Here is a 13,975-nt window from a genome sequence, read left to right on the forward strand (position 1 = left end):
GGATGGGAAAGTTCATTTATGAACTCTCCATTCGGTTCCAACCAGAAAGTGTATGACACTAATGGGGCGATAGCTCAAGCCAGGGAATCAAGGTCTCATCAAGGTCCGAACTCAAATGAGAGACTGAACCACATGATTGAGAATCATGTATAATGGTGACGTCGTTATTCTCAAGGTTGCTTCTATGGATAACATATAGATATCCATTGTCTAGGCCTACTACTCAGCCATTTATGAAATGACTACAGAAGAGGTATCATCACTGATGACTAAGCTGATTGGCTCTAGTGCAAGTGGGAGATTGTTGGAAATGTGCCCTAAAACCAATCATATGATGATACTTTATGGACATTTCACATGTTAAACTAATCTAGTTTAATATTAAGGGCAAAGATTATTGTTTGAGCCGTCTCATATAAATGTTATATGCTTAAACGATAAGTCCAAGGAATATGTGATTGGGAGAATGCGATCTAAAGAAGTTAGATTAATGAGACCATTCTTTCGTAGACACATCCTAAACGTTCCTGATCATAGGATTGCCAATTGGGCATTGACAGTCCGTTAAGATCAGTACGTGCTGTGTCTTCTCTCAGGGAGAGTGACTAGTCTCGAGTCATTGGTGTGTGTGACATCAAGACAAGTACGTAGGTGCTCAATAGAGAATGAGTTCACTGAACACGATCAACGAAGAGTTCTCATATTCATGTCACATGAGAACTCATGGTTGGGATAATGCAAATTAGTCTTTTGACCTGAGGCATCACAGTTGTCTTGTGGTTAGGTCCTTAATCTTTGATTATGTCAAAGTCACTCCATCATGAGGGTGTCCACAGCATCGTTGGGGTTAAGCCACTTAGCTATGGAGGCAAGTGAATGCGCAACAAGGGATCTCTAACCTTCAAACTGTTTGAGGGAGAATACTCTATGATATGATTTAGAATCTCTAGCCAGAGTATGAATGAGATGTTGGAATGTGTTCCAAATCACATTCAAGGTAATCATATAAGCACAAGACTCACATTGGATAGTAGACATGAATAAACTATCAAACCAAACAATGTGGTCAAGAGTATTGTATTAGAGAAAGACCGTATTGCAATTGTAATCCTAAAACTGAATAGGTTCTCCACCTCTTCTGATTAGCTTGGGTAACCATGACATGCTGCTAGGCGTCAACCATGGTTTGTGGAAGCCCTAAAAGTGTATTATCACTAACGGGAGAATTGAAAGTAAGTTCCAATTCACAATCGATTTGAAAGAGTTTGAATCGCCCACTGCCTCGCTAAAAGGAACCTAATGGATCGTACACCGTGTAAGGTAAAGATTGAAGATTCAACGGAGATGAGTAAGAATAATTAAATGGTTTAATTATTTATGGCAAGGATTAATTAATATGTTAATTAATCAAACGAATAAGTTCGTTAAAGACCTCGGGATAGTTTTGGACCTTAAGGCCCAATGGGCTTCGAACGTCAAGTCCATTGACTTAAGTTGTATGACAACTTAATGAATAATGATTCACAAAGGCCCAAATAGCCCAATAAATCCCCTTAAATTCGGCCATTTAGAGGAGGGTAGTGAACTTGGCTTAATTGCAAGTTTGCCACTCCATTGTGAGGTGGTATAAAGACATCTTTATAGCCATTTCATCCTAAGGGTTTTTCTAAGGAGTAAAGATGAGAACAAACTCTCCTTTCTCTCTAAAATGGCCGGCCACTCTTGAGGAAAACATCTAGCAATCTTACTTCCTCAAGGTCACTCATTTCTTCTCCAATCTTACCTTGGTGTGGAAACTTAGAGGTTCTCAATTTTGGGAACTTGGAGAAACCTTTTCATCCATCCAAATCCATGGATCTAAGATGCAAGGAATGAAGGCCCTCTCTTTGGGTGATTAGCCTTTGCTTATGCAAAGAGGAATCTACAAAGGTATTGATTTCTCAACTCACTTTGTTTTGAGTTGAGTCTTGGTTCACCTACTTACTAGGCTTTGAAGTTCATGGGTTAAGTTTTGTTTTTGAGTGCATATAAACATGATTCCGCCTTTTAATTGTTAATTGCATGTTGTTGATGTTGCTTAAATGAACTTGTTTTTCACAAATCTTCCTTCAATGACTCGTCTTGACATGCTAACCCTTGTATTGTGGCACGCCATAACATGCCTCGTGAATTGTCGAAAAAATGGTTGGCGTGTCATGACATGCATTCTACTGACAATTCGCGACACTTGTCATGTCATGGCTAACAATCATGTTTTGACGTGCCACGATGCAAGGATTATCGTGTCATCAGCGATAACCCCACACATAGTTAAGTGCCCGAAAACGAGCACGAACACCATCCCTAACCCTCCCCTTGAGCAGCACATAGCTCTTCTTCATAGCGGCAATCCCGTAGACGAGCTCGAGCACAAAGACCACGAGGGTCAAGTGCCAGAGTGTGGTGATGTAGACTTGACTGATCAAGAAAAGCATAAAGATGACAATGCTGGAGAAGAGTAGCGGAACCAATCTCTATTTTTGGTGAAGGAGACAGGCTTGGAGGTGTAAGGGAGATTATCCTAATTTTCATTTTAATTGAAAACCTCATTTTAAGGATATATTAGTCATTTCACATTAATTTTTTGTTATAATTATTATAAATTAACATGGTAACTATAATTTTAGGGTAAATTACACTTTCGTACCTCAAGTTTGAGGTCTATTTCAATTCCTTACAACATCTTTAAAACATTTCACTTTCATACCTTAAGTACTATTTTATATCAAAATAATACCTCCGTTACATTTTCCATCTATTGATATGTTAAATACTGACGTGGCTGCCAAATGTCTGTCACGTGGCAAATAAAAATATTTTTTTAATTTTTTTTTTTAAAACCTAAATTTTCTCAAAAAAAAAAAAGAAAAAAAAAATTGAAATAGACCCTCCCATCTTCCCCCAACCAACCCCCACAAACCCATAACCCTTACCCACACCCGCCCAGCTCATCTTCCCCCTTCCTCCCGGCGACCCACCTGAGACAGAACCCCGACCCTCATTCCCCTTGCACCCCCTACGACATGACCCACCTCGACGTCCCCCCCCCCCCCCCCCCCGCGCTACCTCACCCTACTTCCTTCCCCTCCCTCGCGACCTCACCCTTCTTCCCCCTCCCCCCCCCCCAAGAGACCTCAGCCTGCTTCCCTCCCCCCCCTCCCGGGGACCTAACTCCCTGTGTCCGACCTCGCCTAGAACCCAGATCCCGACTCGGGTGACCCACCTCGCCTAGAACTCGACCCCCACCCTCCTCTCATCTGCAACACCCACCCTCTTCTCTTTCCCTCATCCGTGCCATGCTCGTCGACAAGTCGGTCGACTCCGACAATCAGGTATGCATTTAATTTTGTCTTTCAAATTTTGAATTTTTTTGGTGCTTGGTTGGTGGTGGTCTGGATGGAGTTAGGTTTGCTAAGGGTGGGTGGGGTTGCAGATGAGAGAAGGGAGGGTGGGGGTGAAGAAGAGAAAGGGCTCGGGGAAGGTGGGGGTTTGCTAGGTTTCTTGATGGGAGGGGAGGTGAAGAAAGTGAAGGAGAGCGAGGTGGGTCGGGGGAGGGGGGAGAGGATTTAAGGTTTTTGGGTTTGTTTGCAGGGGTGGGGGGTTGCGGGGAGCTAGGTTTCAGTTTTTTTTTTTTTTTTTAAGATTCAGGTGATTTTTTTTTTAATTAAAAAATTATTATTTTTGCCATATGGTGTGCCACATTGGCAGTCATGTTAGCACTTAACGAATCAATGGATAGAAAATGTAACGGAGGTATTATTTTGAAATAAAACAGTACTTAAGGTATGAAATTGAAATGTTTTGAAGATGTTATAAGGAATTGAAATAGACTCCAAACCTGAAGTATGAAAGTGTAATTTACCCATAATTTTATGTTGGTTACAAATTTTAATTATTTTTTCTAAATTTTCAGTAGCAAATCGACTTGAAGTGAATGACATAAAAATAATAATTGGAATTCAAGTAGAGTCAAGAAAATAGCCACTTATTACTATGGTCTAATGATATACCCCATTTTTACTTGTGAGTGAAAGGTCTTAGATTCAACTATCGCCAAAGGCGAATTTTAACCATAACCACATTATTGCTTAGCCCATTGTAAAGCTAAACGCAACCCTTCCTCCTCGATAATATCGTTAAAAAAAAAAAAAAAAAAAAAAAGGAGGTAGAGTCAAGAAGTTAAAGGACAGAAATGTAAATTAAGTAATCACGAGAAAAAGGTTAAGCACACTTGGAAAGTTGAGTCAGCCATTTTTGTCCCCTTATGGCCTAATTTTGTTATTCGCAACTTTCTTTCCTTCCGGTCTGCAACTCTTATCCTCAAAGTAATCGCTCTCGATCATCTGGATCAAGGTAAGAACATGTTTATATTGAGTTTTTGCTTACTTCCCAACTAATCGAGTTCTCAAGTAGATTTATGGTTGACTTCTTTTCTTAACAATCGTGATAATTTCCCATTTTTTTTTATCTTCTTAAGACATATTTATTCCAATTCAATTTTATTTTTTTAATTCTGATGGTTGTGTCTGGTTGTTCAGTTTTGATGAATACCAATATTCAGACCAGACCTCCTCAAGCTGGGGAACCTCCAATGGAGGCAGGTGATGATTGGAGGACCCAATTACAGTCAGAGTCACGACATAGAATTGTCGCAAAGATGTATGTTTTTATTACAAGTGATATTACTAATCCAAACTATACAGTGTATATTGGGAATTAAAGTGATTTTAATGGATTTATAAATCCATGGATTTTTATGGAGTTTAATTGATTTGTAGAGATTTCATGTAAAATTTTGATTCAATTCCCTCAAAATCTCTTGGAGAGAGGTAAGATTTATGGATGCTTAAAATACACTACAAAATCTCTCAAATTCCCTTTAATTCCTCAACTTTTTCAAATTATTTAAAATCAAATTCTAAATGTATACATTTGAAATGTTATAAATTTTTTTAAAATTCTGATTGAATACACCGGATTTCTAAGGATTTTAATAAATTATCCTAAAATTCTGATTGAATATACATTAAATTTCAGAGAATCATTTAAATTCCTAATTGAAGACTGCTAGATTCATTAAAAGAATTAAAATCCCTCAAAATCTCAATTGAATACACCCCAGAAGGTTTAAAGCTGGGACGCAGTATGTTAGAAATAAAGCGTCTAGAAATTACGGACAGACTATCCTTGTTACTCCTTTTTAGCTGAAATATTTAACTCTCGTTCATGAAGTCTGGAAAGAGAATAAAAAGTGGTACTAAACCGTGTTGTGTATACTGCTTGTTGTTCTAGAGTACCCCAATTCTGTTTTGTATTAGAAATTTGTAACGAGTTCCATTCGTGCGTATTTACCGACACTTTTAGTTTGTGACTTATTGAATGTTTTGCATACAAAGAATTGAAACGATGAAAAGGCACGTTCCCTTTGATGGTCCGGAGGGATTACGTGAAATCGAGAGGATTGCTGTAACGTTTGAGGAAAATATGTATGTTGGTGCCTCAAGTCAGGTACTTCAAGAACCCTTGGAGTTCAAATCTTTTTATGTTGTCATTACTGACATAAATGTTTTATTTTCAAGTTTATTTGTATTGTGGATACTCGATAGAGTTGTAATCTAGATTATGTGGGGATCTCTTTTTCCAGACAGATTATTTACGGAAAATTTCTATCAAGATGCTCACCATGGAGACCAAATCTCAGATCGCAGTCTCCCACATAACTCTTAATCCAGGTATGAACACCGACTTTTGTTTCAAGTTTATATGCATTAGATTCTTTTCTGAATACTCGGTTAATCCAATTCTAAGGTTAATTTATAGTTCACTCCTTCTTTTCTTAGATTTGGTTTCTCCAATTCAATTTTTTTTTTTTTTTTTTCAAGTCCAATGTATGTGTTTGGTTGGTCAGTTTTGATGGATGGCATATATCAGAGACCTCCTGAAGGTGGAGAACCTTCAATGGAGACAGGTGATTGGAGGAGCCAAGTGCAGCTAGATTCACGACACAGAATTGTTGCTAAGATGTAAGTATCATTAGAAGAAGAAAGAGAATCTGGAAATCTTCGAATATTAATTCTTTGTACTCCTTGGAGAGATACTGAAAATACAATAGTCTTTTGTTTGGGCAATGAAAGTACAATACAAGAGGTACCAAATCGTGTTATATATATTGCTTATTGTCAGATACATCATCTTCCCCAGTTTTATTTTTTACTGGAAATATGTAACTAGTTATATTTGTACATATTTTCCAATATTTTCGTTTGGAACAATTTGGGTCGAGTCCTTTGTTCAGCGTGATTTAACTTTGTTTGTTCATCATGGTCAGTAACTTATTGAATATATTGCTCATTTGCATATACAGAATGGAAACATTAAAGAGGCACCTTCCCTTCAATGGGGAGGAGGGATTACTTGAACTCGAGAAGATTGCTGCAAGGTTTGAGGAAAAGATGTATGTTGCTGCCTCAAGCCAGGTTCTTCCCTAACTCTTGGGGTTAAATATGATTTTTCATGGTGCATTACATATTGCCTAGGTAGTTTTTCTTACATAAATGTTAATTTTCCAAGTTTTTTGTATTGTGCATATATACGTACGGGGATGGATTCTAATCTAGGTTGTGTGGATCTTTTTTATCAGTCGGATTATCTTCGGAAAATTTCTATGAAGATGCTCGCCATGGAAAACAAGTCTCAAGGTGGAGAAACTTCAATGGTCACAAGCAATTGGAGAAGCCAATTACAGCCAGATTCACGACACAGAATTATTGCCAAGATGTAAGTTAGAAAAAGAAAGTCTAGAAATCATGCAGAAACAGAACTGGTTATAACCTTTTTAATAAATCTAAAACTTCGAGAGACACGTACTGGAAGTAAAATAAAATAAAACTGGTACTAAAACTCGTTATGTATACTGCTTCTTGTCTGTTTAGAGTACCCCAGTTCTGTATTTATTAGAAATTTGTAACGAGTTCCATTCCTTAATTAGGTTTAGTCCTTTATTCATGTGATTTTAACTTTTGTTTGTTGAGAACTCTGCCTCCATTCCTTGATCATGATCATTAACGTATTGAATGTATTGCATATGAAGAACGGAAGTGTTGAGGAGGCACCTTCCCTTTACTGGTGAGGAGGGACTACATGAACTCGAGAGGATTGCTGTAAGGTTTGAGGAAAAAATCTATACTGTTGCCATCAGCCTGGTACTTCCAGAACTCTTGGAATCCAAACCTATTTGTGTTGCCTTGCAATACTGCAAATGTTATTACTTACATAGATGCTTATTTATCAACTTTATTTGTAATGTGGATACTGGATAGCGTTGTAACTTAAGTTGTGTGTGGATCGCTTTTTCCAGTCGGATTATCTACGGAAAATTTCTCTCAAGTTGCACACCATGGAGAACAAGTCTCAGACCGCAGCGTCCCCAACACCCAACTTGAACCTGAAACGGCGTCGTGTCTTTGCCTGACTTCCGTAGGTACCCATTTTAAAAGAAATGGTCCCTTAGAAATTGCAACTATGTATGAAATAAATGAATAAAACTTCACATTTCCGAGTTTCAAAAACCTTCAATATTTGATGCCTTTAAGTAAGGAGACTTCGATGTATACAAATCGATGCCTAATTCATCCAGTAACATCGTATTTTTATTTCCCGATGTCTATCTACTGTAGTCTAAAATCAAATTTTTGGTGTGTCTTAATGCCTTTTTCTTGTCTGTTTAGTGTCCTTTTTGTGAAACCGTTACCGTATGTGTATTTCTGATTAATATTTGAGAAAAACAAGTATTTGATTCTAATAATTGAGAAGAACAAATCAAATCATTGCTCAAGTCTTGTGTGATACTGCTAAGGGGCTACCTTATGTTTGTTTAATTTGGATCCGGGTTTTATGAGCATTTGCAACGAAGTTATGTGCTTCCTGCAAGAATCACATAGCACTTTTAGAGCTTTTTCAGGATTCTCTTGCATTTTTACTAAGGATTGATTTTCAAAAACGCTCTCAACAATGTGCATTCAGTCATTTTAAAAGCACTTTCAAACCAGTTTGTTTACACATTGCTAAACCTGCAAAAGTCACAAGACAGTTTGAGCAAGCATCGGCGGAAGCAAAGCTTACCGACATCAAAATCCATAGCTACCGACGAATAAAGTGTAGAATCAGAAGTAGAGGGTAGTACAACTGTTGTCTATAGACTGAGCACCAAGCAGCAGGCTTACAAAACCATTTTTGTGTGTTCGAGAGAGAGTGAGAGATAGGATACCACAACCGTTGTCTAAACTCAACCGAAAGAAGAAGCTTTTTTAGCCCTTTTTTTGTGTTTGAGGGAAGAGGGAGATCAGGCAGAAGAGACTAATTAAGTACAGCTTTAGATTTAATTAACCAAAAGATTATATTATAAATCAGTGTGGTGGGTGCAAAAATTTATGGCCCAAGTAATGAGTCGCTTCTTAATTTGAGGGAGTGAAGTTAGAATAAAGGAGCTTGATCAAACACTTTCATGGAATATGAAACATGGAAAATAGAAGGAAAGTGGGCCTTAATAGAAAAGTATTTCTAATTGATTAAAAACTGATTACATTGGGGTATTTATACACAAAAGTTAATAAAGATTAGTTACCAACTAATGTAACTAATTAATCTTAATCTATGATTAGTTACAAAACAGTTACAACAAACAAACTTCTTCAAAGTAATTGTTGATTGTGTTTGTGACTTGTAGTCTAGTTGGCACTGTTGACTGTACTAAGGATGATATGTCTTTACACCTCCTCAAGTTGAATGGAAGAGAGCCAAGTGAAAGGTTGGACCTGAGAAACTGAAATCGAGCTTTTGACAAAGACTTGGTGTGAATATTTGCAATTTGATGGTGACTGGGAACAAATTGAACTTGGAGAAGATAGGCTAAGACAAGTTCCCTAATATAGTGATTGTCAATTTTCACGTGCTTAGTGCGAGCATGGAATACTGGATTGGATGCAAGGGAAATTGCAGACACATTGTCACACCAAAGAACTGAAACTTTGGATAATGGAAAACCTATATCCTTGAAAATCGTACAAATCCAGGTGACCTCAGCAGATGTGTGAGCTAAAGAGCGATATTCAACTTCAGTGGAGGAACGAACAACAATGTTTTGCTTCTTTGCACTCTAGCTAATCAAATTACTACCAAGATAAACACAGTAGCCACTAGTGGAGTGTCGATCAAACACACATCCTGCCCAATTAGCATCCGAGAAGGCAGTGAGATTGAGTGAACTTTTCTTGAACCAAAGTCCTTCAACAACAGTCCCTTTGAGAAACCTTAATACTCTCTTAACAGATTGAAATGAGTATCTCTAGGACAATGAAGAAACTGACAAAGTTAATTAACAACAAATGAAAGGTCATGTCCAGTCCAAGTCAAATATTACAATGCCCCAACAATTGATCTATATCATGTGGATTTAACAGTAGTGTTCCACTATGATCGAGCTTTTGAGTACCAAGAGGTGTAGTGCAGGGTTTACTTTCATCCATGTTTGTCTTGAGAAGTAGATCCATTGCATACTTGTGTTGAGATAGAAAAATGCCTTCTAAATTTCTGTGTACCTCCAAACCCAGGAAATAATGTAAAGGGCCTAAGTCTTTGACTGGAAAAAGTTGACTGAGCTTTTGAATGAAAGCCTTGCAGACTCAAGCACTAGGTCTAGTGACTAGTATGTCATCGACATATACTAGTACAATGACAAAAGTAGGCTCAAAGGTAATAAACAAAGAGCAATCAAATTGAGAATTGTGAAAACCCAGAGAGATCAAAGTTTGAAACAACTTATCATACCAAACCCTGGGGGCATGCTTTAGGCTATACAGAGATTTGTTTAGCTTGCACACATGAGAGGGCTTCGATTTCTCAATAAAACCAGGGGGTTGTTGCATGAAAACCTTCTCCTTGAGTGTACCATGCAAGAATGCATTACTGATGTCCAACTAATTCAAAAACCAATCAAACTGCACTGCCAAAGTTAAAAGTATTATGATAGTTACAAGTTTTGCAACTAGACTAAAAGTCTCCTGAAAGTCAATACCCTCTTGTTGATGAAATCATTTTGCTACTAATCGAGCTTAGTATCTATCCACGCCATCTGGTTTCCTTTTAATACGAAAGATCCATTTACATCCTACTAGATTCTGATTTGGTGAAGATGGCACAAGATACCAAGTTCATGTGGATTGCAATGCTTCAAACTCCTTAGCCATTGCTTTCAGTGATCATGTTTAGAGGCTTGTAAGTAAGTGGTAGGAACAAAATTTAATGTATCAAGGGGATGTTTAGAGCCTTGGAGCTTGCCAGATAGAGAGTTATGACATCACTCTATATTTTACAATAAGCATCCTGAACAAACACTAATTTGAGCGTGATAGTATTTTATTGTAGGTGCCTCCCTTCCTTGTTGATGGCAAGCGAAAGATAGTGTCTAAAATTTCTCAACATGTTCAAGATTATTTGCTGGTAGTGAATTTGAATACTCAAAATTTTCAATTCCAACAAATGATACGCGAATGAATGAGCTGTAAGCTTCTGCCAAATGTAGTTTTCATTGGTATATATACAAGTGTAGTTTAAACAACTCCATACAATTTGAAATTGAGAATATTGAAATTTAGCCACTAGAGTTAGTCCGGTTGTATGGATGGGTTGCATGACGAATATGACTGTTGTATTCAGCTTCGAAACCTTCTAATATAATTAAAAGATAGAGAAGGAAATTTGAATTGTCCATTCCACAAATGTGTGATCCACAGAGCACTGTGAAAAATAAAATAAAAATGTGAGTCACCATCCACCAACCCAAAAAAAAAAAAAACAAAAAAGATTGATTCGCATCCCACTTTCTTTTTTGTGCACCTAAAGTTTTCTTTGAGTCAACCTTTTTGTCCCCTTTGGTCCTTTAAAGCTTTCTTTGCATCAGTCTGCAACTCTTATCCTCTAAGTAATCTTTATCACATCATCTCTTGATCAAGGTAAGAAAACCAACTTCCCTTTCATATTTATGTGTATTAGATTATTTTCTTAATATCCAATCAATCCACTTCTCAGGTTGATTAATAAGTTGACTTGTTATTTTCTTAGATTTGGGTTTTCCAGTTCAATTTTGTTTCCAAGTCTGCTGGTGTGTGTGGTTGGTCAGTTTTGATGGATCTCAATAACCAGAGACCTGCTCAAGGTGGAGAACCTTCAATGGAGGCAGGTGATTGGAGAAGCCAATTGCAGCAAGATTCACGACGCAGAATTGTTCACAGGATGTAAGTATTGTTTGAAAAAGAGAGTGAATATTGATCATCTGTGTACTGCTTTTTCGCTGAATTGAATCCTTATGTAGATTTTTGGAAATATGTATAAACAAAATCGGTTATAAGGTTTTAGTCGAAAAAGAAACTTGGAGAGACACTGGAGTATTGCAAATACAATACAAGGGGTTCCAAAGCTTGTTATATTGTATTTTAAGGTTTATTGTCTGCTTTGTGTCCCCTCCTTCTATTTTTATTAGAAATTTGCAATTTACATTTGTACATGTTTCTTTAGTCGAGTCCTTTGTTCACTGTGATTTAACTTTTTTTTTTTGTTAATCATGGTCAGTAGCGTATTTAATTGTCAATTACAGCCAGATCTGTATCACACGGAATTGTTCCCAAGATGTATGAGAAAAATAGAGTCTAGAAATCATGGACTTCATTGAGGGGAGAAAAATATTTACTGCTGGAATATCTTTTTAATTCTTTTTAGCTGAAATATTTAACGCTCTTACACTTTGAAAATATGCAGAAATAGAACTTTAAGAGACGCAGGAAATAGAATAAAAGTAGGATGCATGGACAATCCCCTCGTATCCCCGTGTCCTATCGTGTCTTATTTGGTGTCGTATCGTATTTCCTTGTGTTCAAATGTCAATTCTTCTTGTTAATTAAACGCATCCCCATGTCGTGTCGTATCCCGAGTCCGTGTCCATGCATCGTAAATACTAAACCATGTTCCGTATATATATTGCTTATTGTCTGTTTAATTAGAGTAGCCCAGTTCTGTTTTCTATTAGAAATTTGTAGCGAGTTCCATTTGTGCTTATTTCCCTATATTTTTCGTTTTGGACAATGTGGTCAGTCCTTTATTCGCTGTGATTTTACCTGAGTAATATGCCTGCATTCCTTATTCATGGTCGCTAACTTAGTGTATCAATTGCATACAAAGAACGGAAACGTTGAAGAGGCACCTTCCCTACACGGGGGAGGAGGGATTACGTGAACTCGAGAAGATTGCTGTAAGGTTTGAGGAAAAGATATATGTTGCTGCCTCAAGCCAGGTACTTCCAGAATTTGTGGAGTTCAAATCTCCATTGTGTTGCATTCCAATATTGCATATGTCTATGTTTATTTTTCAACTTCATTGGTACGTATTGTGGATACTCGATAGCGTTGTAATCAAAGTTGTGTGTGAAATCTCTTTTTTCCAGTCGGATTACCTACGGAAAATTTCTCTCAAGATGCTCACCATGGAGACCAAGTCTCAGAACGCAGTGTCCGCAACACCCCCCTCCAACCTGAAGCGCCATCGCGTCCTTCCTTGACTTTCGTAGGTACCCATTTTTCAAAAATGGTCCCCTAGAAAATGCAACTATGTATGAAATAAAAAAAAACCTTCAGGTTTCAGAGTTTCAGAAGCTCAAGATTACATATATAGTAGCAAGAAACAGATGTTTGTAATATCCATCACTATTCTGCCTCATTGACCTCATTTAGAAAATATCCATTAAACTTTGGTCATTGAAAACATTTACTGGTAATTCTTCTTGTTCTGTCATCGATTTATCAACCATGTAAAACTCATTTCTTAATTATGTGCGACTGGTTTTGCTTTTAAATGTGTTATCTTCGTTTTTTTCTTGCATCTCGCTTTCTTCAATTTGCTTTTGAGATCCTTCGAGCAACTATGGATATAATCCTTCCAATTTGCATTTTAAACACAACCATGGTACATAAATAGTCAATTTGCTTTGGTTCGTGATTCTCTTCTCTTGTATGGCAACATATATATAAATAGTAACCACCATGCTAGTAAATTTTTTCGCTCACTTGTCAGTAAAAGCTCTTTAAGTTTGACTTTTATAAATGATTAATTTGATATCAAATTATAGTTGACTCGCTATAACAAATTATGACAGTCCAAATTCCTTCAAATTCGGTAGAAATTTCAATATCAAAAATCAGAATCAAACATAAATGTACGAGAGAATAAGAAATGCCTAGTAAACACTTTCCTATATTTTGAGAGGAGGAAACATGCATATAATTGTTTTGAGAAGAGGAAATAAGCAACATGTCCTTTGCCTTCACTTCCAAGAAATTATTTTGTTACATCTCTCTATATATATTAACCGCCAATCCTTTTCTCAAACCAAAATCCACGTCCCTCTCTCTCGTTCTTCTCTGTCTTGAGCAAGCAAGCATGCATCAGCCAAACGACGACCACATGATCGAGATGGCGTCTGCCGAGTCCACCACCCACGGTGATAGAGTTAGCCTCAACAAGTTCTTTGCCAATGTAGAGTCCACTAAGGCCATCTCTAATGGACCCGGTCGAAGGTCCATAGGGCTAAAAATAACTCGGAATGACACAAAACCGTCTCCAACCGAGGACTATATCAAAAGGCTTATGGGCCTCACCAGACCAAAACCCCCAAATCAGGCCAGTGAGCTAGCCATTTCTAGCCAGCCAGCCCTCCAGCGTCATAATGTCAAGCTTGACATTTTGCCAACCCTCCAGCTCAGCCCATTTGAATGGCGTCAGTATGACGCCAACTAGCAATGACTAGCTGCTATCAGGTTACTATTGGAATTTGAATATTTTTATTTTTTGGAAATTTAAAAAAAAAAAATTCCTATAAATACCTAAGTTG

The 13,975-nt window shown here is 37.4% G+C and overlaps 1 protein-coding gene across 1 annotated transcript; it reads left to right on the forward strand.

The window, feature by feature from the left end:
* Window positions 1-4,577: 4,577 nt before the first annotated feature.
* Window positions 4,578-12,940, forward strand: LOC137715458 (uncharacterized). Its single transcript, XM_088691713.1, has 11 exons — window positions 4,578-4,698; window positions 5,436-5,547; window positions 5,684-5,771; window positions 5,948-6,062; window positions 6,404-6,515; window positions 6,680-6,816; window positions 7,130-7,241; window positions 7,397-7,446; window positions 11,241-11,330; window positions 12,271-12,382; window positions 12,533-12,940. The coding sequence occupies exons 1-11, from the start codon at window positions 4,583-4,585 to the stop codon at window positions 12,644-12,646; spliced, it is 1,158 nt and encodes a 385-aa protein (XP_088547839.1). The 5' UTR covers window positions 4,578-4,582; the 3' UTR covers window positions 12,647-12,940.
* The last annotated feature ends 1,035 nt before the right edge of the window (window positions 12,941-13,975 follow it).

This window comes from Pyrus communis, chromosome 3, assembly GCF_041283825.1.
Source record: "Pyrus communis isolate YQ-2024b chromosome 3, ASM4128382v1, whole genome shotgun sequence".
Taxonomy (NCBI): domain Eukaryota; kingdom Viridiplantae; phylum Streptophyta; class Magnoliopsida; order Rosales; family Rosaceae; genus Pyrus; species Pyrus communis.

Excerpts from the sequence above, each read along its gene's own strand:
- LOC137715458 (XM_088691713.1), top strand. The coding sequence starts at position 4,583 with ATGAATACCAATATTCAGACCAGACCTCCTCAAGCTGGGGAACCTCCA. Across the intron at positions 5,772-5,947 it reads CCACATAACTCTTAATCCAG|TTTTGATGGATGGCATATAT; the intron begins GTATGAACACCG and ends TTGGTTGGTCAG. Across the intron at positions 6,516-6,679 it reads ATGTTGCTGCCTCAAGCCAG|TCGGATTATCTTCGGAAAAT; the intron begins GTTCTTCCCTAA and ends CTTTTTTATCAG.